Here is a 26,591-nt window from a genome sequence, read left to right as displayed (position 1 = left end):
CAAAATTATGGGGTATACTCATTGGAGTATTGTGCATATTTTAACACGGGGATTTTCGTATTTTGTAAATCTCAAAGAAGTTAGCCTTATGTACATCGAACGGTGTAGAAAGTTTGTCTACTTTTCACAAATATAATTATCTTAAAAATAATCAATACTTTCAGAAATACCTTTGTTAGTGGCTAGAAATGTGCAACCCAAGGCATATTTTCTTCAAATTTTTATTCCCAATAATTGCTGAAAAAGGTACCTTTTATATGAATAAATATTACATTGTTTAAGATAGGGATTTTTCCAATCTGCCCAGAACTCTTTAAATGAAGTAAAATCATATCAGCCATATTATGTCTTATGTAACTGTGTAAAGTTTGTGATTGCTATTTGTCCTGTGGTTAATGCTTTCTCACAAAGGCGACACTGTGTGCAGTAGAATCAACATTCATTGGTGCTGAAGAAATGTAATACTTGCCAAGAAATAACTCCTGTTCCTCTATACCTGCAACAGCTGAAATGAATATTGTTTTAATGTACGGCCGTTTTTTTCCAGAAAAGTGCTCAGAAGGAATTAATGAATTTAGCTAGCGATTTGTCTCATAGCTGGCACAATATTGAGAAAGCAGCGGAAAAAGCTAGAAGGAAACGTTCACAGGTAGACATAGAATGCAAGGAAGCACCAAATCATCTCACAGAACTAATGAACCAATTGAGAAGAGCTTCAGCAGAGGAACTTAAAGCTGTAAGTTACTCCTTCTCTTCCATGCAGATAAGCGGGTCTTGTATAGCTTTCATGTTGCATGATGCATATGTAGTTACACCATCATTTCTGTATATTTGATGTGGGAGAAAAGTAATGAGACTGATTTTTTTATGTACCGTAGTTTTTATTTTTTCAGTCAATAATATTGCCCAAGGGAACTCCCTTGGGCAACTATACACTGGCAGTCATTGTTCCCACTCTGGGTTGCAGTGCTCTCGGTCACATTCTTCTGAATGTTCCTGAATCCCAAAATGTCATTTTAAGACATTTTTCAATTTTGGGGAAAAAATCAAAAGGACTCAGTTCAGGTGAATAGCGGGCCACAGAACAATATGAAAGCCTTTTGAAGTAAAAAATTCCACGATGGAAGTGGCCGCATGGCATGGGGTGATCTCACGAAGCAGCATCCACTTGTGTGCAATGTCCAGTCTCAGTTAATAATTCTCTCTTTCCTGAGCCTTTCAACTTTAGCTTTGTAAAACATTTGGTTGAAAGTTTGTCCTGGAGGAACAAATTCTTTATGCACGATAGCCCTACTGTCAAAAAAGCAAATTTGCTTTGTTTTGATCTTTGATTTGCTTATTTGAGCTGTTTTTGGTCAAGTAGATGTGTGTGTGCCACTCCTTACTTTTCCACTTTTTCTCAGGATCCCACTCATAAATCCACGTGATGACTCGACTAAACCATTAGTGTGCCAAAGATTGATGTACAGTGAAAGTGTTTAACAGGTCACCCATCATCCTTATTGTTAAACTTCAGTCTGATCTCACAAGAGCACGCACACTGAAGTGTTTTTCTTGGTGTTTTAGGGTTTCGTGTAGCTGCTGGCTCGCACCTTGTACTTGAAACTGAGTCAGAACACTTAACAAGATCTGTTACCCGACGTAACATCTGAAGTATTTACCTTTTCCTTTTAATCGAGTGCTACAGTTGATTTTCTTGAAGTCGGGGTCCTGCTAATCAGTGCCTCAGAAATCCTGTGTGTTGCTGAGGAAAGGCTCGACTTCTTAACATTCTGAAGTTACTGGAGCAAAAGAAGAAAACTTACTCATATCATAAAAAACACGTCCTCTAGTTTCAGACATATATTTCCTTGAGTAGTTGTACGGCTCATTAGTGTGATTCACGAATTAGAGAAGAACACAACTTTCATAAGACATATGCCTTGAAGGCTCAATATGACAGTCCAGATTGCAGTATATTTCAACTGTCGCAAAACCATCCTGTCTCTCATGTTAATTTTTGGAGAGTGTGGTTGCTCTTTGACAGTCAAGCCACTGCCAAGCCACCACCACAAAACGTAAAATGTGCCACCCACAGCGGGTGAAGCAATTTGTCACCACTTCTTGCTGTTTCCTTGTAATCCACACTGCCCGCTTAATGTCTGCAAACACGAAAACAGCCATGCACAGTATATGTTCTGCAACTTACTTGCTACTACTTAATATTATTCTGTCATGTTCATCTTTCCTTGCACCACATGACGAGTGTTATACAGGCGCCCACTAGAACTGATAGACTCAATTCAGTGCGTACACATACAGGGGCGCACACGCGTGCAGACGCACACAGTTTGTTGCCTGGGTTACTTCCCATCAAGTGGACTCTCCCAACATTCAAAAAGTCTCTCTGCAGTGCCGTATAATTGTTAACCAGTTATTTTCAACAAGATGGTGTAACTTCACATACAGCTCGCGTTTCAATGTCACTGCTTGCTGATGTTTTTTGGTGATCGCATTATTTAACAGTGACTTTGGCCTCCACGATTGCCTGACCTAACACCACCTGACCATTTTTTTTTTTTTTTCCCCGGGGTTTAGCAAAAGCAACTGTCCAAAATCCATCAATGAATGGAAAACTGCAATATCTACTTTCACTGCTTCTGTTACAGAAGAAATGTTACAGCTTGTGTTTGGAAACATAAGACGAAACTATCTTTGGCTGTAGTTTAAACTATTGTTTCTTCAATAAACTGGTTCTGAGTATAGTGGCTTCAACATAACATGGTTTTACACCCAGAACTGTTTTATTGAAGATGACAAAGGCTGTAAAAGCCTATGCTCTCGTAGGCAGTTGTACTGTTATATGTATTGTAGTATTGGAATAAATCCCCCCATGAACCATGGACCGTGCCGTTAGTGGGGAGGCTGGTGTGCCTCAACGATACAGATAGCCATACCGTAGGTCCAACCACAACAGAGGGGTATCTGTTGAGAGGCCAGACAAACGTGTGGTTCCTGAAGAGGGGCAGTAGCCTTTTCAGTAGTTGCAGGGGCAACAGTCTGGATGATTGACTGATCTGGCCCTGTAACACTAACCAAAACGGCCTTGCTGTTTTGGTACTGCGAACGGTTGAAAGCAATGGGAAATTACAGCCGTAATTTTTCCCGAGGGCATGCAGCTTTACTGTATGATTTAATGATGATGGCGTCCTCTTGGGTAAAATATTCCGGAGGTAAAATAGTCCCCCATTCGGATCTCCGGGTGGGGACTACTCGAGAGGACTCGGGAGAAAGAAAACTAGCGTTCTACGGATCAGAGTGTGGAATGTCAGATCCCTTAATCGGGCATGTAGGTGAGAAAATTTAAAAAGGGAAATGGATTGGCTAAAGTTAGATATAGTGGGAATTAGTGAAGTTCGATAGCAGAAGGAACAAGACTTTAGGTCAGGTGGATACAGAGTTATAAATACAAAATCAAATAGGGGTAATGCAGGAATAGGTTTAATAATGGATAAAAAAATAAGAGTGCGAGTAAGCTACTACCAACAGCATAGTGAACGCATTATTGTGGCCAAGATAGACATGAAGCCCGCGCCTACTACAGTAGTAAAAGTTTTTATGCCTACTAGCTCTGCAGATGATGAAGAAATTGATGAAATGTATGATGAGATAAAAGAAATTATTCAGGAAGTGAAGGGAGACGAAAATTTAATAGTCATGGGTGACTGGAATTCGACAGTAGGAAAACGAAGATCAGTTTGGATTCCGTAGAAGTAATGGAACACGTGAGGCAATACTGACCCCTATGACTTATCTTAGAAGCTAGATTAAGAAAAGGCAAACCTATGTTCCTAGCATTTGTAGACTTAGAGAAAGCTTTTACAATGTTGACTGGAATACTCTTTCAAATTCTGAAGGTTGCAGGGGTAAAATACAGGGAGTGAAAGGCTATTTACAATTTGTACAGAAACCGGATGGCAGTTATAAGTGTCGAGGGGCAAGCAGTGGTTGGGAAGAGAGAGACAGGGTTGTAGCCTATCCCCAATGTTATTCAATCTGTATATTGAGCAAGCAGTAAAGGAAACAAAAGGAAAGTTCGGAGTAGGTATTAAAATCCATGGAGAAGAAATAAAAACTTTGAGGTTTGCCGATGACATTGTAATTCTGTCACACAGCAAAGTACTTGGAAGAGCAGTTGAACAGAATTGACAGTGTCTTGAAAGGAGGATATAAGATGAACACCAATAAAAGCAAAACGAGGATAATGGAATGTAGTCGAATTAAATTGGGTGATGCTGAGGGAATTGATTAGGAAATGAGACACTTCTAGTAGTAAAAGAGTTTTGCTATTTGGGGAGCAAAATAACTGATGATGGTCGAAGTAGAGAGGATATAAAATGTAGACTGACAATGGCAAGGAACGCGTTTCTGAACAAGAGAAATTTGTTAACTTCGAGTGTAGATTTAAGTGTTGGGAAGTCTCTTCTGGAAGTATTTGTATGGAGTGTAGCCATGTATGGAAGTGAAACATGCATCATAAATAGTTCGGACAAGAATAGAATAGCAGCTTTCGAAATGTGGTGCTACAGAAGAATACTGAAGATTAGATGGGTTGATCACATAACTAATGAGGAAGTATTGAATAGGATTGGGGAGAAGAGGAGTTTGTGGCACAACTTGACTAGAAGAAGGGATCGGTTGGTAGGACATGTTCTTAGGCATCAAGGGAGGACCAATTTAGCATTGGAGGGCAGCGTGGATGGTAAAAATAGTAGAGGGAGACCAAGAGATGACTACACTAAGCAGATTCAGAAGGATGTAGGTTGCAGTAAGTACTGGGAGATGAAGCAGCTTGCACAGGATAGAGTAGCATGGAGAGCTGCATCAAACCAGTCTCAGGACTGAAGACAACAAGAAGATATTTGCATGCAGTGGGGAAGGGTAAAAAAAAAATTAGATATTTGGGTAGCACATGGCCCAAGCCAAAATCACAAAATTGAGTGGGTGGCCATATATGCATCTCCGCTTGAGTCATCAATTAGCTCATGAACAACACCGACCATTTGTATGTTGTTGTTGTTGTTGTTGTTGTTGTTGTTGAGAAATGATGTCTTTATGCTAACTTAAGGAAAACGCAGCAGCTACTCACTGTAAAAGACGTGCATGCATCCACAAAAGATAATGTTATGCATCTGGTAGAACAATGACGGTATGGTGTACTACAAATTGCTTCGCTAAGGCGTAACCATTACTGCTGACATTTACTGACAACAACTGAAATGTCTGGCAAATGCAATCCAAGAACAATGACCGGGAAGATAGCGTGATGTGATGCTACTCCACAGTAATGTCCTCCTGCATTCTGCAGGACTGAAAAGTAATACTGGAGCTGGGTTGGAAAGTCACTCCGCACCCACCTTATTCACCTGATTTTGCGACCTCAGATTTCCACGTTCTCTGCTCTCTATCAAACAGCTTTCAAGGTACTCCCTTTCCAGATGGAAACACCCTCTGAGCATGGCTCGACTAGTTCTTCACCTGATAGCCACATGATTCCTACAGTTTAATTGGAAAGTTACCCTGGCATTGGCAGACTGTTGTAAACATTGAAGAAGAATATGTCAGTGATGACTAAATCCTTGTTACGTGTATCTGTTGTGTTTAATAAGCTTAGGTACAAATGCTATGAACTTACGCAGCAACCTAATAGTATGGAGGTTAGTGCTTAATGAAGAAGAGATTGTAGAAAGTCAAACAATGGAAAATTCAGGTTGGAATGCAACAGTGTTATGAAAGAGATAGTTGCTTCTCACCATATACCGGAGATGCTGAGTTGCAGATAGGCACAAACATAGGTTGTATTTGTGTGTGGAGAAGAGGGAGGGGGAGCATATTTTTGATAAATATCTTGTTGGCTGAAAGCTGATTTTCTGACAGTTTTTTTCTTGTGCCATTCTGCAACTCGGCACCTGTGCTATATGAGTAGCAGCTGTCCTTTCCATAATATTGTTAGATTTTAGAAAGTGTTGCAGGTGTCACTAAGTGGAAGGAACACCTTGGCATTTTATAAGAAGCTGGAAATTTAATTAAGATATGAGGATGGTTTGAAAAGTTCTCAGAATGGAATAGAAAAAAAACTACTTACATCACTGAAACATTTTTTTCATTTTTCAATGTAGTCTCCTTGTAGACTAATGCACTTGGTCCAACAATGTTCCAGTGCCTTGATCCCATCTCGAAAATGAGTTTCCTCCAGACTTGCAAAAGAATTGTTAATTCCAGCTATCAATTCCTCATTTGAAGTGAATCTGCGTCCACCAAGAAAAATTTTTAGTTTTGGGAAGAGATGGAAGTCTGTCAGAGCCATATCAGGTGAATAAAGTAGGTGTGACAAGAATTTATACCTTAGTTCGTGTAATTTTGCCATGCCGCTGGCACGTGTGGGGGTACATGTCAAGAGTCGCAGCACCCATCTTGCAGATAATATTTTCATTTCTAATTCTTCAGTTTAAATGCGATATACCTTTTCAGATGATATCTGGCAAGTGTAAGCAATTTCACGCACTTTCAATGGGCGATACTCCACAACCATTTTATGCACTTATGCAATGATTTCTGGAGTAGTGACACGTCTTGGCCGGCCACTGTGCGAATCATCTAAGATCTCTCGACCAAATGTAAATTCGTTCACCCACTTGGCAACAGTTGTATATGAAGATGCATCGTCCCCTAGTGTATTCTGGAAATCGGCATGAATGTCCTTTGCTTTCATACATTTCTTTACAAAGTTCTTAATCTCTGCTCGAATCTTGAATTTTCATTTTTTTTTTCTTCCTTTTTCCCCCCATCTTTGCAAATCACTACGTGGGAGCAACAGAGCCAAGTCACAGCCACAGCTCTCTTCCGAGAGCATGACACCTGTTTACAGACAACAGTCCAATGAATATCACGTGAAACACTCGTTGTGCTGGTGCTGACCTCTTGTGGTGATTCCGAGAACTTTTCAAACCACCCTCGTACACCAAAGAAAGGAAGGAGTGCGTTACTTGTTGTTGGTAGACTAAGCTACATGAAGACATGTGAAAATTTGTTCAATAAAAATATTAGAATGGAGGAGGGATCATGCGCTTCCGTTATGATACAATAGTTAAATTGTGTTGAAATTATTTCAGTAATGTATGAGATCATGGAAGTAAGTGCAGTCAGCTGGTTATCACCATTCCCTACATCTACATCTATACTCCACAAAGCAAAGTCAGGTGTGGGTGGATGGTACGTTATGTATCAATGTCGCACCCCCACACTCTTCCCCATTCCATTCACAAATGACTCGTGGGAAGAAAGATTGCTGATAAGCTTTCATGTGAGGTCTGGGGTATCTCTAATTTTCCCTCCATGGTCTTTTCGCGAAATAGTGTGTACATAAAGTTCAAGAATACTTTAAATTATCGTCGACTGCGGCAGTCGCTTCCCGTATTCTCTCCCAGAGCTCTGCTACATCACATGCTAGGGCGGTACATACACCAGATCTATAATGTGTCCCCACAGTAAAAAGTCACATGGAGTGAGATCTGGTGATCGGGAAGGCCCTTTCATGAAACAGCTGTCCCCTTTTGTAGCAAGGATGATCTATCGATGCAGCAGCTCCGTGTTCAGGTACCGACGAACTTCGCGATGAAAACGGGGTGGAGCCCCATCCTGCTGAAAGATGAACGGAGAGTCCGATTGCATTTGAGGCATCAGCCATTGCCCCAACATGTCCAAGTAGGAATATCCAGTGACAGTACTCTCGGCAAAGAACAATGTGGCCTGTACAGTTTTTGACGCGACACAGCACAAAGAACATTTACCTTTGGGGAATCGTGCTCAAATTCCATGCATTCATGTGGATGCTTTGAACCCCATATTCAACAATTATGCCTGTTCACTTTCCCATTAGTGTGAAAAGTGGCTTCATCGCTAAAAATTAAGTGATCAACAATGCCATCCCCATCCTCATTCAATTGTTGCAACTGCAAACAAAACTCAAAACACTTGTCTTTGTTGTCATTGAGCTTCTGCACTAGCTCCAATTTGAATGGTTTCATGGACAGCTTCTGTCACAGGACTTTCCACACTGTCATTGGAGCAATTTAGAGTTCACAGGATGCACGATTCACAGATTCCTTTGGAGTCTTTACAAATGTCTCTCGTACGTGCTCCACATTCACTTCACTTGCACTGGGACATCTGCCTCTCTCTGTCGGGCACAAGAAACCCGTCGTAACAAATTTGTTGTGCCAGTGGTAAATGGCCTTCCATGTTGGTGGCTTCTTGCCATACTTGGTTCTAAACAATCATTGAACAGCTGTAGCACATTTTTTTCTCGAATTCCAACACACAGAAAGCTTGCTCTGCACCTGAACGCGCTACATTTGCAACTAGCACTGACTATCAGCAACTTACCAAACTACGCTGTGGTGGTATACATAAAAAAAAAACTTTCAGGGTTTCTCTTCAAAATGACATGTATAATATCTGTCCAATGTTTGGTTCTTGTGCAATAAATAATTGAGTGTTCCCGGACTATATGTACACCCTGTACATGTTGTAGGAAGCAATATACTAGTAACTCTTCTAGGAATGATAATTAATTGAAACCCTCAGCTCCCGACATGTGTTGTTGATATACGTCGATGGGGACAGCTGAAAATGTGTTCCCCGACCGGGACTTGAACCCAGGATCTCCTGCTTACATGGCAGACGCTCTATCCGTCTGAGCCACCGAGGGTACAGACGAATAGTGCGACTGCAGGGACTTATCCCTTGCACGCTTCCCGTGAGACCCACATTCCCAACTGTCCACCGTCTATATACGTAATGTACCTAATAGATATTTGCCCTTCCACTCATTACTCGCGCACACCAAGTTGTCTATTCCCATAAGAGTTCAGGCAACCTGTGCGCATTTGCACAGACGAACGTCAATGGCTGGATAGCCTTTAACTATATATATGAAGATAGTAATTGTTCTCGAAAGAACAGATACCATTGATCACCGTGCAGCTTCTCTAGAATAAATGATAATTAATTAAAACCCTTATCTGCTGACAGGTGTTGTTGATATACCTCGATGGGGACAGCTGAAAATGTGTGTGTGTGTGTGTGTGTGTGTGTGTGCCATGTAAGCAGGAGATCCCGGGTTCGAGTCCCGGTCGGGGGGCACATTTTCAGCTGTCCCCATCGAGGTATATCAACACCTGTAGGCAGCTGAAGGTTTCAAGTATCATTCATTCTAGAGAAGCTGCACAGTCATCAATGGTATCTGTTCTCTCAAGTACAATTACTATCTTCATATATATATTCTAGGAATGTACGCTCTTGGAAGTTTTGACAGTAAAGAGCACAGTGGTGCAGAATGCTTCTCTTGCAGCGTCGCTCTGGGATTAGCTGAGCATCATCTTCACTCTCTTACTAAATGAACCTTTAACGAAATGTGCTGCTCTTCTTTGAATGCCCTTGTTCTTGTGTCTTTCCTGTCTGATACAGAAACCAGCCTGATGAGGTTCATAAAGTATTGGTTGAACAAGGGTTTTGTAAGCTGCCTGCGTTGTGGGTTGCCTCCATCTCCACAGGATCTTCCAATGAGTCTGTTTGGTGTCAGCCGCAGCAATAAGTTTCATGTGTTCATTCCACTTTAAACTGCTCCATATGTACATTCCTAGATGTTTTATGGGAGTGATTGCATCCAGTGAGTGTTCTGCAGTTGTTCAGCCATATAGCAGTGGGTCTTCCTGCCTATTTATTTGCAATTCATTAAATTTGTTTTACGTTGAGGGTCACCTGCCAATCCCTGCACCAAGCATTGATCATTTGCAGATTGTGTTGGATTTCGATTCAATTTCCTAGTGTTGCAACATCTCTGTACACAACAGTATTTTCCATGAAAATCTTCATGGTACTTTCAACATTAGGACATTTATGTATTGTACATCTGAAGGTTTCTCTCTATTGAAAATGACATGTTGTTTTCTGTTACCTAGAAAATCTTCAGTCCAATCCCTCAGCTTGTCCAATATTCCATATGCTCCTGTTTTGTTGTCAAAGGTATGAAATTATGTCGAACACATTCCGGAAGCTGAGAAAATGTTTTTTTCCCTTTAAAATTCATTTTTGTAAGTTAGTTTCTGTAGTTGTAAATTATTTTATTGGGGTTGGATTCCTCTGGAAACCATGTTCTCAACTACCACAGTATTAGTGCTGTAAAGAAGAAAAATGGCAGCCTCAGTTGTAAGAGATTTGAAATAATTTATTACAGCAAATTGATTTGTCACCGCATGGCCATTTTCAGTACAAAAATAAGTATTGAAGACTCGTGTAATAAAAGCACATACTAACAACTTCAACATGGCCGTCCGCAGCTTGTGGTCTAATGGCTAGCGTTGCTGCCTCTGGATCACAGAGTCCCGGGTTCGATTCCCGGCTGGTTCGGGCATTTTATCTGCCCAGGCACTGGGTGTTTGTGTTGCGCCATCATTTCAACATCATCATTATTTGTGAACATGGCTAAAATTTGACTGTGTAAAGATTGGGACACTGTACAGGCACTGATGACCGTGCGGTTAATCAGCCCACAAACCAATCATCAACATCCTCCTCATCCAACGTTTATTGTGTGTTGAGGTCATGTTGAAGTTATAATATGTGCTTTTATTGCACAAATTTTAAAACTAATATTTGCACTGAAGAGGGTCCTGTAGTGAATGAAATAGATTTTCTGTAATAAATGATTTCATCTCTCTTAGAATCGAGGCTGCCATTTTTTAATTTTTTTTGATACAGGAGCTATTATTATTATTGACTTTTTTTCTCAGACTTAAGTCTGGTTAAAAATGGAACGTGACGCGGACCTCGGTCAAGCGTGACTTCCTTGTAACTGTATGGTATATGTTATATTGCATTTAGGAACTTTCGGGTAATTGAACATGTATCAATAATTACAGATTTTTGTAGTTGTGTATATATATATATATATATATATATATATATGTTTGGATGTAGCTGTATTGCATTGATGTACTGGTGAATATTGTGAGGTATGACTCCTGTAGTTGATAGTATAATTGGGATAATGTCAACTTTATCCTGATGCCACATGTCCTTGACTTCCTCAGCCAGTTGGATGTATTTTTCAATTTTTTCTCCTGTTTTCTTTTGTATATTTGTTGTATTGGGTATGGATATTTCGATTAGTTGTGTTAATTTCTTCTTTTTATTGGTGAGTATGATGTCAGGTTTGTTATGTGGTGTTGTTTTATCTGTTACAATGGTTCTGTTCCAGTATAATTTGTATTCATCATTCTCCAGTACATTTTGTGGTACATACTTGTATGTGGGAACGTGTTGTTTTATAAGTTTATGTTGTAAGGCAAGCTGTTGATGTATTATTTTTGCTACATTGTCATGTCTTCTGGGGTATTCTGTATCTGCTAGTATTGTACATCCACTTGTGATGTGATCTACTGTTTCTATTTGTTGTTTGCAAAGTCTGTCTTTATCTGTTGTGGTATTGGGACCTTTAATAATATGCTTGCTGTAATATCTGGTGTTTATTATTTGATCCTGTATTGCAATCATGAATCCTTCCATCTCACTGTATATATTGCCTTTTCTTAGCCATGTGTTGGATGCGTCTTGATCGATGTGTGGCTGTGCCATGTAGTGTTTTCTTTCTCCAATTTACTTTTTTTGTATCTGTTGATGTTATGTGATCTAAAGGGTTGTAGAAGTGGTTATGAAATCGCAGTGGTGTAGCCGATGTATTTATATGAGTGATTGCTTTGTGTATTTTGCTAGTTTCTGCTCGTTCTAGAAAGAATTTTCTTAAATTGTCTACATGTCCATAATGTAGGTTTTTTTATGTCGATCAATCCCCTTCCTCCTTCCTTTCTGCTTAATGTGAATCTTTCAGTTGCTGAATGTATGTGATGTATTCTATATTTGTGGCATTGTGATCGTGTAAGTGTATTGAGTGCTTCTAGGTCTGTGTTACTCCATTTCACTACTCCAAATGAGTTAGTCAATATTCGTATAGCATAAGTAATTATAGCTTTTGTCTTGTTTCTTGCTGTCAATTGTTTTCAGTATTTTTGTTAGTCTCTGTCTATATTTTTCTTTTAGTTCTTCTTTAATATTTGTATTATCTATTCCTATTTTTTGTCTGTATCCTAGATATTTATAGGCATCTGTTTTTTCCATCGCTTCTATGCAGTTATTGTGGTTCTCCAATATGTAATCTTCTTGTTTAGTGTGTTTTCCCTTGACAATGCTATTTTTGTTACATTTGTCTGTTCCAAAAGCCATATTTATATATCATTGCTGAATACTTCTTTTATCTTTAGTAATTGATTGAGTTGTTGATTGGTTGCTGCCAGTAGTTTTAGATCATCCATGTATAGCAAATGTGTGATTTTGTGCAGGTATGTTCCAGTAACATTGTATCCATAATTTGTATTATTTAGCATGTTGGATAGTGGGTTCAGAGCAAGGCAGAACCAGAAAGGACTTAATGAGTCTCCTTGGTATATTCCACACTTAATCTGTATTGGCTGTGATGTGATATTATTTGAATTTGTTTTGATATTAAGTATAGTTTTCCAATTTTTCATTACTATGTTTAGGAACTGTATCAATTTAGGATCTACTTTGTATATTTCCAATATTTTTAGTAACCATGAATGGGGTACACTATCAAAAGCTTTTTGGTAATCAATGTATGCGTAGTGTAGCGACCTTTGATTAGTTTAAGCTTGATATGTCACCTCTGCATCTATTATCAGTTGCTCTTTACATCCTCGAGCTCCTTTGCAACAGCCTTTTTGTTCTTCATTTATAATTTTGTTCTGTGTTGTATGTGTCATTAATTTCTGTGTAATGACTGAAGTTAATATTTTGTATATTGTTGGTAGGCATGTTATGGGGCAATATTTAGCTGGGTTTGCTGTGTCTGCTTGATCTTTAGGTTGAAGATAAGTTATTCCATGTGTAAGTGTATCAGGGAATGTGTATGGGTCTGCAATGTAACTGTTAAATAATTTAGTTAGATGTGAATGTGTTGAGGTGAACTTCTTTAGCCAGAAATTTGCTATTTTATCTTTTCCAGGGGCTTTCCAATTGTGAGTAGAATTAATTGCTTGGGTGACTTCATGTTGCAAAATTATCACTTCAGGCATTTGTGGTATCATCTTGTATGTGTCTGATTCTGCTTGTATCCACCGTGCATGCCTGTTATGTTGTACCGGGTTTGACCATATGTTGCTCCAGAAGTGTTCCATGTCTGTTATGTTTGGTGGATTGTCTATTTTAATGTGTGTGTTATCTATTGTCTGGTAAAATTTCTTTTGGTTTGTGTTGAATGTTTGGTTTTGTTTCCTTCTATTTTCACATTTTTTGTATCTTCTAAGTCGTTTGGCCAATGCTTGTAATTTCTGCTTCTTTTCATCTAATTGATCTATCGCTTCTTGTTGTGAGATTTTACCTAACCTTTTTCCTTTTTTTTTTCTGACATTTCATTTTTTATAAATTGTGTTAGCTGTCCGATGTCTTTTCTCAGTTTTTCTATTCTGATCTGTAGCCTGTGTTGCCATGCTGGTTTTGTGGGTTTCTTCTGTGTGTTGGTTGGTTCTGATCTCTGCCTAGTGTGTATATTTAGTGTCGTGAGTGCTCCTATATAAACCAGTAGTTGTAACTCATCCATGGTTGTTTTCATTTATTTTGTTGTGTAAGATTGCGTTGGTAGTTTTTATTGTTGTTTCGACTTGTGGGTTAGTTGGCGGTCTATGCAAGAATGGTCTAATGTCTGTATTTGTGTCTTTGTATTCTATATATGTCAGCTGAAATTTATCTTCTATATCTAACATGTGTGTCACTTCGTGTTCTATTTGTGCTTGTTCTGGTGGCTGTCTGAAGATTTTGTTTTCCTCTGATTGTTTAAAATTGATGCGTGTTGTCCTTTGTTTGCTCTGGGATGTTTGAGTCCATTACTGTATTTTCTTCTTCTTCTTCTTCTTCTGATTGCACATTATTTTGTTCCAGTATTTGTTGTACTTGTTGTTTGATGTTTTCTAATTCTGACTGGGGTGTCCTGTTATTTTTTATTATTACACGGATCTGATCAGCTAGTCGTTGTTCTGTTAAAAATTTTAATTCTGGGTATCTGGTAATAAATGTTGTGTATACTTGTGATCTGTATCCAGTTGTGTTGGTTCCTAGGTTTGTTGCTTGGTAATAACAGAACATGAGGTGTCGGTTAACTTCATCTGACCATCTCATCCTCTCCTTGTTTTCCTTCTAGGGTGGTTGCAGGAAGCATATCCTGCAAAACACCTCTATTATTATTATTATTATTATTATTATTATTATTATTATTATTATTATTTGAGGTGTTAATGACAGAACTGCAATATCCTAATTGTGCCCCCAATCTTCGATTGCAGTTGCATGAAACCATGGTATCACTGATGAACAGAGATTCTACTTTACAAGAGACATTGGACTTTGGTACAGCATATAATGACTTGTTCTATATACTGGATCTTGTGGCGCAAAAGAGGATGGCAAGACATGTGACACTAAGTTTACCTGAAATGTCTATCCTCGCAGGTAAGAAATGGTAACTTGGAAAAACATTGCAAATAATGATTGGTCTTTAGATTTGTGCCAGAACTTTGTAAGAACTGTGTTCACGATGGTCTGGCTGAATTAATTTCTGCAAAATGCTGCATTTTTAATAAAATAGAACAAAGTGACACCTGTAAAATCATTAGGATGATGAAACTTTGATATGGCTTATGAAACAAAAATAATTTTCAGACGATCCTCGTTTAGAGCATCTCATTGGCATGCACTCAGATGAAACACGTGAATCTGAAAGTTCCAACAAATTCTCAAATACCTGTGAGTGGAATCAACATATGGATGCTTTACTGTCTAATAATGATCAACTGGTTCAATCATTAAGAGACCTCATTGCTGTATGGTGAGTTCCAGCAAATGTATGTTTCTATATTTCAATTGATGTCCAGTGTATAATCTTGATTTAAATAATTGAAAGAACAAAATTCATATCTTCGTGGACTGACTGACTACTATGTTACAGGATATAAAAACTGTAACATACATATTTAGAAGTATTTATTGCAGTGTCATGGTGTAATGTCAGTTTGAAACAGCAAGGTGTGAGGAAGGGACCTCCAGGAGTACGTACATCCTATTTGTTCTACACAAGTATCACACGTTATTACTCTTGCGTTTTGTTTTGGAAGTTTTGATTCGAATTCCTTTGTTCACCAGTTCGTTGTTTTCATTTCTATGAGAGGTATATGTGGCATCTTGTGTGATCTCACTGTTCATCTCATTTACTTGTGATTGGAGTATATTCTTACAACATGAATCGTATTCTATAACCAATGTATAGTATGACAGTTTCCAAGACTACAGGAAGAGAACACACACATAATCATTAAACTGTCCAGTAGAGCTCAGATGCTGCTTACGGTTGCCACACCAGGGAAGGTTTGGGACGTTTACCATTTGTAATTTTGGTTCCAGGGTTCCCTAAATGAGTTAGACTGTGTCTGCTTTCCTAACTACTGATACAAAGACCTAACTGCAAGATGAGATCTATAGGTAGCACATTTCTCAACACTTTATTGAAGTAGACCGTGCGGAAAATGTTTCAAAGAGATCTTTTGCAGTGTATGTTAACTCTGCTGCAATCTTAAAGGTTTTGCAGTTTTTGATCCTGAATTACACATTTAATGCTCATTGCATGTATTCAATCTATATGTGTGATAAAATAGTGGTGTTACTTTTAATCACATGTCGTGTGCTGTGTTTGACTGACAGAAGCAAACTAAGTGCCGAATTTGAATTGAAATGTATGCAAAGATAATGTGCCTTTTTTTTTTTTTTTTTACTCGTGCTTTTGTATAATGAAATGTGCAGATTGGTATCCCACATTAAAGATCTGTCCAAAACACATTATTTCCAGTATCGTTTGTTAAAATAGTCTCAGCAAAAGTGGCATAGGTAGCAAACTATTACCATTACAGGTATATTGTTCTGTTGGAATTACGTGTACCCTTACCTGGATCTGCACTGTTTATAGTTCTCAGTTGTTATTCAGGTATGGTCTGGATGCACAACTTACCTCACTTTCACCCTGAACCCATATTCCAAATATTTGTCTGATACACAGCACATTCTACTCATATTTTGCTATTCTGACTCACAATATGCACACTTATTTGTAAGAAAATAAAATTCTCAAGAACTCTGGTACAATACACTCAGAAGAAGAAACTTGCTAATAATGCATTTGAATCTCCCAAATGCTGTCAATGAGTGAGGAAATTCTCAGCAAGTAGCAACTAAAGGTAACAGGACATGTTTCACATGCATCTTTTATGAAGCTCTGGTTAGATGGTCCTACTTGTGTGAACATGAGCTAGTGCTTTCCGAGACATTTACAAACTTTGCATTCCTTCTCTACAGCAGATAGAATTCCCAATTGATATTGTCATTCTACTAAATTTATTCCAAACCATTGTGGCATGGTTGTGCAGCAGCCTTATAATGTGATTAATATTAAACAGTCCCGGCCCACATGTTTGTTCTCAGTGGTTTTTAAACCATCTTCTATGGTTTGCTTCCTGTTAGGTTACCATTTAACCTAATAATTCCATAACTCTCTCTCTCTCTCTCTCTCTCTCTCTCTCTCTCTCTCTCTCTCTTTTTCTTTCTTTCCAGCTCCACACTGGTGACATCTTCTACATGGTTGAGAAAAACCTGGGTATTTAGGAAAAACTCGGTGGATAAATTATTTATTTTTTGCCATTTTTTCATATTGGTAATAAAGCATCTAAATTTAAAGTCCCATGATTAAGTTATTCACAAGTCTAACCCATTCTAACTTCTGCAGAAAAGATAATTTACATGTAAAAGTTAGTTTTATTGATTACCAGCTTAGCATCTGCCGCTTCACTCACTCAGACTGTGTGCTCTGCACAGATTTTTTAAAACTGAATTTTTATGTTGTTCACAAATTGCACTAACTTCTAAACTTTTCATGCAAATTAAGGCCATAGAAGCATGGTCTTTCCCAAATGTACTTCTTACCAAAAAGTGATTCTTTTAGCTGGAGTCAAAGATGGGCATTAATCATGCCTTTTGCATTCTTGTGGAGACATTTCCATAGAAATGTTCATCCCTAAAACACATTTTTTATATGTAACTGATAAGTGAAATACCAATTTTCAGATTTTTAACGTTAAAATGTTTTTTAATACAAGAAAATATTTTCTTACACACTTTTATCTCTCGTTTCATCCCCTAAGGAGTTGAATTTCCAGCAACAGTGTAACAGCTATTTTTTTTATTTCTAACTGAGAAGCCAAATTGCAGTTTTGAGATTTAGCTTTAAAATATCTTCATAATGAAATATTTGCATAAAAAATCTCATTCTCTGTTTCACCACATTAGCATTGTAATTTCCAAAAACACTGTAACGCAGATTTTTTTTAAAAAAATGTCTATAACCAAGAAAACAAATACCAATTTTCATAGCTGTAGCTTCAAAGAAACTTCAGGAGTTCTTTAGAGCTATCTTCGAAATCGACTTAATAGCTAATATTTTCAAAAAGCTTTCCTTCTATTATGCGTGGGATTTCAAAAATCCCTTCCTAAACAATGCCTTCAGTACAATATCGACAGTCTCTCCAGATTTAAAGATCCTGTCTTTGGCAGTTTGGTTTGGGTGTGATGAGTCATTCACAACATTGCGTTTTATATGTATGATGGATAGATTGTAATTTAGAGAGAAACATTCAAATCATTTGGATAAAGATGTATAAGTAATAGCTAGATTCCTTACAGTTTGATGCAGGATACAAATTCATCTGTGCAAAATAGCTCAGTCAGAGCAAATTTTCAAAGGATAGAAAACCCAGGATGGAACATGGACAATATGAAAGGAGATAGTGCTGCTCACCACACACAACAGGCATTGAGTGGCTGGCAACAGATGATTGCTGGGAGGACTGTTGCCAGCTTTCCATGGGAACTACTGGTGGAAACTACAGTAGGATTGAAATTATCTGTTAGTTGACACTTCTGGCTTTGTATCTGCTTTCCTGAAATCGGAGTGCTCAATGTCACACACATTCACTGTTGCCAAACTGCCACAGCAATTGGTTCATTTCCAAGTGCTTGTCTGGCTTTCTTTCTTGACGATGTTTTCAGATCCCGAAACCTGAGTCTGGCCCTCTTATTTTGTATTTCAGTATACCTGATACACGAGGCGCAATTCAGCGTTACGTATACAGTTTTTATAATCCTAGAGACGAGCTTATGTTAGACAAGCTTCGCATGACATTGCATGAAGCAGAATTTTCATCTATTTGCACTTGTTTTTCTTCCTATCATTCCCTTTTCATTGAAATCTGCTTGTGCTGTCTATAGCTGCAACTGAGTGCCAAACAGGACTGCTCAATGGTTGGTAATACGGCAGCTGGTGTAGGCAGTGAGAGGATGGTTTCAGATAATCAGTCAGAGAGAGAACTTACAATTTGCTTTTAGCACTGAAACTGAAGTTTTTCGGTCTCAGAGTTTGCTTGTAGAGGTTAACTCTAATAGCCGTGAAAAAAGTGATTGTGATTTTTGCTTCTGCTGTAGATTGTTGACTGCCACTTTGTTGGCTACATTGCAAATCACTGGGTTTTGTTTAGTTTAGGACACAAGTTTAAATTCAGGGCTGTACAATGATCCTTCTGGCGCAATTATGTCGTGTGTCACTTAAAATCGGCTGTGGACAGATCATCTCCTATTGCTGTCTTATCTCGTGCCAACCGCTTCAGACATTGCTCTACATTACACAATAACAGCATTCGAGAAGCGAGCCCGCCGTGTTTCTGTGCCGCCTGTAACAGAGCGGTAGCCGGCAACAGATGTGGCAAAACTGTAGCAGCAAGTGACAGACGTCAACTATTGAGTAATTGTGATCGGAGCATAGTCGTCTGTAGAGCACTGACAACACGGAGGTACTGTGTACGTGCGGAAAGCAGGTGCACCAAGTCAGTTGCAACTGTCAGTGATCTCCTCTCGCGACTCCACTGTAGTTGATTACTGTGAAATTTGGTCGATTTTCCTCACCGAACATGAATATGTATCCATCTTAAGTGCTTATGCATTCGTACTTGTTATTCATTATAGGAATTAGATAGTGTTTAGACTTAATGGACATGTTAATCTACTGACAGTCTGTTTGAAACAGTAGATGAATGTTATCAGTTTATTAAATATGTGATTCCCTTTCTAGTGAACTGACTATCCAATAAAAAATTCATGTACATGTGAGTTAATGCCTGATCTTATTTGTCCTTATTGTTACATGTGTAGCTGGATATCAGTGTCATAAGTCTCTTTCTGCCAGTGATGTCCTGTGAATCTGTGCTTGTAGTTCTTTGCTGATTGTATCACTTACATCCACTGTCTGTTGCTGTGGGTAATCAACACAAAAAGCACTTTATTTCTATATTTTAGGTGGCAACAACCATTTGAGACAGGTGTTCCAGAAGATATGGTTGTAAATGGAAAGAACATATTGCAGCATACAGCTCACTGGGATCGTGTAACAGCTTTCGTGGAAAGAAAGCAAATGAAGGAATAAGTTGTGGGGAAATCATATTTGAAAATTAGGATTTACAAATTTATTTATAGATAACATCATATTGTTTTAATACTTGACAAAAGCTATGTTGCTCTGTTAACTTGCAAGAACCTGGTTGAGTTATAGGTTTTTACACGTTTATCTGTGCAATATGTAAATTAAAATAAACTACTTTCTTCATATACTACTACAAAGTAATGGTCTTTGCAATGCACCGATGCACAACTGTGATTTCATATATGTAAGTATCTGAGTATGTGGCACTGCCTGTGTATGCAACCCCCCCCCCCCCCCAACCGATTATGCTCCCACCCCTCTCCGTCCATCTGTCGCCTCCACCTCGTCCATGTCTGCCCCCTCCCTTCCCTCTATGGTACATTCAGCAGCAAATGTGAATACTGTCTGCTAAATGTGTTGGTAATAGAGTTAGCAGCAAAGTAGTAATAAATTTAAACATCATCCCTGATGTGACATTTTAACTGCATGAACTGCAAAATGTACTATGTGATAACTTTTTTCGTCTCGTAATTTTGTGAGGGCTGCAAGTCAGAAAAAAATTGAGTAACGGTTTGAAATTAAGGATAAAGTTGGTTGCAAGTCACTAAGTACTCCCGTTGGCAAATACTGGATAGCAATCATAGTAGCTACATGCTATGCAACAAATAGTTTGGAAGTATGGATTAAACACATCGAAGATTGTATAAGCACTGTATTCGTTTCTTTCAATTTTATCAAGTAGCACAAATTGATTAACACAAGCATTTTCTCAAAAATGATAAAGTTCTAATGTGAAAGAGTAAATACTTCCCCTAATTCACGTAAGATTCTTAACGTCGGTAAGTATCTTGTACTGTAAACTTTGTAAATAAGGCTTGTCCTTCCTCAGGATTTGAGCTATCTTGTTATCAAGTTTTATGAAATCTGTTCAGCTATTTAGTTATAATAAATTTAAACGTCATGCATGATGTGACCGTTTTTCCATCTCAATGTGTATGGCATTTTACTCCTGAACTGTAATAGGTAGGTGGTTCTTACCCACACAGCAATTGTTGCCTGACAGTAAGGGACGTGTGTACCAAATTTGGTTGAAACTGAACCAGTGGTTTAGGAGATGTGGAATATACATATGTGTATACATAAGTTTTTGTAATATGGATGGATTATCTAAAGTTTAAAACTTTAGAGGTTGTAACTTTTCCCCGTCAAATAAATTGATAGGCTCAGCAGAACAAAACTTTGAAACTCTCTGTAACTGTTTCACTAAAATTTTGGATGGTGTAAGAGCTGAAGTGCTAAACCACTTGATTTCCACAACTGTATTAAAGAGAATTTCAAATGACCATTGTTGTTTTTCTGACTACTGTGTAATATGAAAAAAATTAGTATCCTGATAAATTTTTAATTGTAATGTGAAAATAATTGGTTCAAAATGGTTCAAATGGCTCTGAGCACTATGGGACTTAACAAAATAATTGAGAGACTTTCTAATGTAATGAAACAACTGTTTATCCTAAACATGAATACAACAGTAGCGCTGGTCGATTTTGCCAATGTGGCCTCTCTGTCTGTAACAAGTAAGTATACTCACCATTTGTCAGAATTTGTAATATTAATATGGAAGTTACAAAATTCCTCAGTTTGAAAGTAACAGTTAAAATAAAATTTTTTGTCATCCCATTCTCACGGTAGGCACATACCGTGGGAAGCAAGGAGGGGATATTGTTTGGTGGCCGGTATCCTCTTCTACAATACAAACTGTGCGCAAGTATTAGTTGGGTTCTTTACTCAAAAGAATAGAAAATTACTCAACTCAAGATAGTCCAGGTGTTGTGGTACAAGCTCTCCATAGTAGTCCACATTAGCCTCGCTGCTGGTGACGTGAAAGTACGCTATATACACTGCTCTGGTCACTAGGTAGAGGCTGAGCTAAGTCAGTTTCTTTTCCAGAAAGGCATTTTCAGTGGAAAACACTATATATACTTTCACTAACGAAATATTAAATGCTCTGAATAACTGGAAGTCACCCGTTGGGATTTTTTGTGATCTCTCAAAGGATTTTGATTGTGTAAATCATGGAATACTTCCAGATAAGCTCAAGTACTGTGGTATGAATGGGACAGCGCTCAAATAGTTTAAATCATACCTAACTGGAAGAGTGCAGAAAGTTGAAATAAGCAGTTCACATAATATGCAGAAAAACTGGTGGTTCCTCAAACTGGGGAACAATCAAGAATGGGGTGCCGCAAGGTTCGGTCTTGGGTCCTCTGCTGTTCTTAATATATTTAATGACTTTCCATTCTATATTCATGAAGATGCGGAGCTGATACTTTTTGCCGATGATACAAGTATAGCTATCGCACACAACATACAAGAATTAAGTGGTGAAATTGTAAACAATGTTTTTCAGAAAATCATGGTTCTCTGCAAATAGGCTCTCATTAAACTTTGGCAAAACATAGTACATACAGTTCCACACAGTAAATGGAATGACACCATTAATAAATATAGACTTTGATCGGAAATCTGTAGCTAAGGTAGAATATTTAAAATTTCTAGGTGTATTCATTGATGAGGGGTTGAACTAGAAAACACACACACTGAAGATCTGCTGAAACGTTGGAGTTCAGCTACTTATGCTATTAGGGTCATTGCAAATTTTGGGGATATAAATCTTACCACGCCTATTTTCATTCTTTGCTTTTGTATGGCATCATATTCTGGGGTAACTCATAATTGAGTAAAAGAGTGTTCATTGCACAAAAGCGTGTAATCAGAATAATTGTTGGAGCTCATCCAAGATCATCCTGCAGACAAGTACTTAAAGAGCTAGAGATCTTCACTGTAGGCTTACAATATATAGTGTGTGTGTGTGTGTGTGTGTGTGTGTGTGTGTGTGTGTGTGTGTGTGTGTGTGTGCGCGCGCGCGCGAGAGAGTGTATACCTGTCCTTTCTTCCCTCTAAGGTAAGTCTTTCCGCTCCCGGGATTGGAATGACTCCTTACCCTCTCCCTTAAAACCCACATCCTTTCGTCTTTCCCTCTCCTTCCCTCTTTCCAGATGAAGCAACCGTTTGTTGCGAAAGCTTGAATTTTGTGCGTATGTTTGTGTTTGTATGTCTATCGACGTTGGGGACCTTGCCTGTACAATTAATAAGAAAAATTAGTTTTTGTTGACACTGAGAGGACCAGAAAACTTAAAATGAAGAGTTGGAACATATTTTCCATTGACTAGAGAAATTAAGTCATTATTTTTGTTAGATATTTCTGTTGATATTTTGGAGGCTTGCACAGCTTTCCAGTAACAAATGATTTTCTATTTTCTAGCAGATTATATTTTTGTATTTCATGAATATCTCCTCAGTTTACTCTGCCTTTCATGGTTTGACTCAATTTTCTTTCTGTCGACTTCTCTTTGGAATATTTTTGCGGCTTGATAATCTTCACTAAAAAACTTTTACAATAACTTGAAGTGGTCTTCATGAATCATGAACAAGTTCCTTGTTTCACTTTATAGTCAAATATTGTGATATTGTAAGTTCTGCAAACTCGCTTGAATCTGTGTTGGCCACAAAGATTTATTGAATTTAATTTTGAATATTTTTTAAAATGTAGAGAGATTAGCATTGTCTCCATAGATAACTGCTATAGTTCTTCCTCCTATAAACTTGAGGGACTTACGTGTTGGTAGATAACGATTCTCAATGCATGGGACTGATTTAATAGGTGTGTGCATGTAATTTTTAGCATTGCCGCCAACTGAGAAAGGATTATCTTGTTTGTCCTGAAGATCCACTGCAGATTCACCTTTAATTTTTTCAAAGTTGAATTGTCAGTTAATATCACAGCATGCATGTAATACAAACTTTGACACTCAGTTGTTGTCCGTTATTTCAAAAATATAAACAAGGGTTATCCTTTGTCTTTCTTAGGATACTTCTACTGATGTTTTATTCCAACAGTAGGGCCTACGATATATTCATGTTTGCTTGGACAAATCGTCGGTCTTCCAGTAATTAGAAACCATCAATATCCTGCCCTCTTCTGTAAACAATTTTGAATACAGTTTTACGTGGTTGGCTTAATACTTTTTATATACAAGAACTCTTGGTCTGAAATATTTAATGAACTTTATATATGCTTATGTTTGGAAGGATAGTTTTCTTCTTTCCCTTAGTGTTTACATAATATTTGGTGGCCCAGTTTTTGTCATCATTGATACTATTTGGAACGAAAAGTGGATCACAATCCATGTGACAGTTCTCTTTCAATAGTTGATTCTCAGAAGTAAAAAAAACTTCATGCATTCTGTACTTTTCAGTGGAATCTTGATAGGAGCTCAGTGATTTTAGTCTGCTGTGCATCCTTTTATTGTTACCGTGGTCTCCAAATGAATTGTATTCTTCTTCTGCTGTTGATATATTGGTACACTGAAAGTCGAAATCAGGATCTCCTATTTTGTAATCAGTATTAAAGACTTCTTGGATACTGTTTGGTTGGAAGTGTGTTACTTCATTTCAGTATTTGTCAGTGATATGGCAGAAATTCTTTTCTCAAAAGAATAGAGTTCTGCTCAGTTACGAATTGCAAGTACTGAGCATATTCATAATTGAATAGAAGACAAAATTCCACCCTATCAACCTGCTTAATAAAATTGAAGCAAGCATGCTTAACAAAACTTTCAATGTTTTCATCTTTTTCTTTCATCTTAAGCAGTCAATCTGGTTCTTGATGGTCCTCAGTGTTTTGTCCTTGGAAATTAAAACCATTTTTTCAGCCTATTTTGTGAGGCGTGGGATTGTTGATATGCGTTATGTCTAAAAATGTGAAGAAAGAAAAATAAAGGGAACGTTTCTGTGCGGCATGTATCATACTTTTGCCTTCCGATTGTAGACACAAAGTTCAAATGGTGTCTCAGCAAGATTATTTGTAGTATCTAACAGTTCTGGGAACATAGTAGTTCACCGTGATGATAAAGGAGGTTGTAACATAATATGTATGAGTGTAGTTTGGTGCAAATTTCATTATTATCTGAGCTTTGGATCACGAAATTTAAATTTTTGTTAAGCACAGGAATCAAAATTTCCTGTAGCACGCAATGTCTAAAGGCATCCAGTAGAGTCGAACAAATGGGTCCGAAGGAACAACTAAGGAGATGGTCTTTCATGGTTCACTTCTGTCACGTCTGGTCTCATTCCGTGGAACATTGTTCACAGTTCACTTCAGCTAGTCTCGTACTCACGCCTCGATCTCACTTGACTGGTTTTGCTCTTTTTTTGTATAGTCACTCATTCCATTTCAATTTTTTAAATTATGTACTTTATACACAATTTAACTTGTATGTAATACATATATATTTTTCTGGAAACATGAAGAGCGTTCTACATATCTCCCATTTTGATGGACTGCAGAACAACAATTATCAGAGGAAAGTTGTTTTATGTTGACCAATTAAGCGAGCACCCATTGCTTTTTATTTCATATGTTCTTTCGTTTGTTTGATTTGGCAACTAGTTTTTAAAATAACTTTAATAATTTTTTTAACTGTAATGTAAAAATGTTTACATAAAACTTGCAATTTTCACATTTTTTCTAAAAATGAAACATGACACTTACTGAGGCTCTTATTTTTCAAGCTGAGCCAGGTAATTTACTACTTTTAATTCAGTAACTAGGTGTAGAATGTTAGCAACTTGACACTGTGAAGAATCTGCCTGAAGCAAGATCAACACATTTCCTCTATCAACCTAGATTGGCAGCCAGGGTATTACACATCAAGGATGATGCTGTAGAAAGTATGTATTGGTCTGCCAAAGTAATTATACCTGAGGTGGCCTTTGAAGCACTGGTAAAGGCGGGGGTGGGGGATGGGGGGATGGGAAAGGAGGAATCAGTGGTGGAATATAGGAGAGAAATTGGTGAAAATGAAAAAGGAGGCTTATAATAAATAGCTCAGCACTTGGCTTGATGAAGTCCATAAAACATATGAAGCTAAATACAAAGAAGCACAAAGGGCCATTACTAAAGCATAAAATGAGGTGTGCTGAAAGCCAGAGAGGATATAAACAAAAACTTAGATGGCAGTAGGGCAAGCAGAGTGTGAAAGGTGGTGGTGGTTCAAAAAGTGCTGAGATTCCTCTGATAAGCTTAGGAGTGGGTTAAGTATTACCAAGCGCTGCTCACAGAGAAAAGAAACCAATTTATACAAGACATGTTAAACTTGATGGAAGAAGATAAATATCCATGTCCACGACAGATAACCTCGCAAGAAATTTGTAAAGCTGTGAAAAATGGGGAAGCACTGGGGCCAATTGGAATAAAGCTATAAATAATAAAGGGAGCTCCTAGGGTTGTGTATGATATCCTTGCAGAGTTGAATTATTGGCATGATAAATGAACCTGACACTTGATAGCCAAAGTGCCAGGCCTTCCTCCACAAATCCTCTTACAGATGTTTTAAAACTTCGAAAAGAATACTTAAGTCTGACATTCTGCCAGGAAGTACAAATTTTCGATGCACAATTTCATGTACATAAAAAGTACTACGACCATCGTCTGCACATTCGACCGCAACCGTCGCTTGCTGGGTTTTCGTGTCATATCAGTAACACCAACTCTCATCACCTGTAATGTCGTTGTTCAAAAAGTTTTAATTACTTTCACTGTTTGCAAGTCCTGGCACACATGCCTGGGCTTTTTTTTTTTTTTTGTTTTTTGGAAGGCGCAACAAATTTAGTGGCAACATGTCGCGTGTGCAAATCCTCACTCAAAATACGCTGGTTACCCTAGGTAAGTGTTGGAGTGGGAACTTTTCAAAATACGGTATCTCGTAAATGACTCGCACTAGAATCCTTCAACAAACACCACTGAAATTCCAATTTACCCTACTTTTAGTTTGTTGGTGTCAATGTT

General features: G+C 38.0%; 2 protein-coding genes across 18 annotated transcripts in view; one reads left to right on the top strand and one right to left on the bottom strand.

Moving 5' to 3' along the window:
* The window catches only part of LOC126143123 (disks large homolog 5-like), a 1,046,479-nt gene that overhangs the window by 274,064 nt on the left and 745,824 nt on the right, over window positions 1–26,591 (top strand). For 3 of the 12 annotated variants that reach the window (XM_049915318.1, XM_049915317.1, XM_049915315.1), the window contains exons 5-6: window positions 548–736; window positions 14,454–14,619. The exons of 4 other annotated variants lie outside the window; for them this stretch is intronic. In XM_049915318.1, the coding sequence (XP_049771275.1) occupies window positions 548–736; window positions 14,454–14,619 (355 nt within the window). Of the gene's footprint in view, window positions 1–547; window positions 737–14,453; window positions 14,620–14,829; window positions 14,996–19,557; window positions 19,862–26,591 lie in introns of those variants that run through there. 5 more of the 12 variants (XM_049915313.1, XM_049915312.1, XM_049915314.1 and 2 more) reach the window with 5 other exon arrangements.
* The window catches only part of LOC126143121 (disks large homolog 5-like), an 886,848-nt gene that overhangs the window by 622,036 nt on the left and 238,221 nt on the right, over window positions 1–26,591 (bottom strand). The gene's annotated exons all lie outside the window — the stretch shown is intronic.

The sequence above is a fragment of the Schistocerca cancellata genome, unplaced genomic scaffold (assembly GCF_023864275.1).
Source record: "Schistocerca cancellata isolate TAMUIC-IGC-003103 unplaced genomic scaffold, iqSchCanc2.1 HiC_scaffold_782, whole genome shotgun sequence".
Classification (NCBI taxonomy): domain Eukaryota; kingdom Metazoa; phylum Arthropoda; class Insecta; order Orthoptera; family Acrididae; genus Schistocerca; species Schistocerca cancellata.
The sequence above is the reverse complement of the archived record's forward strand: the minus strand, read 5'-3'. Positions and strand labels throughout refer to the sequence as shown.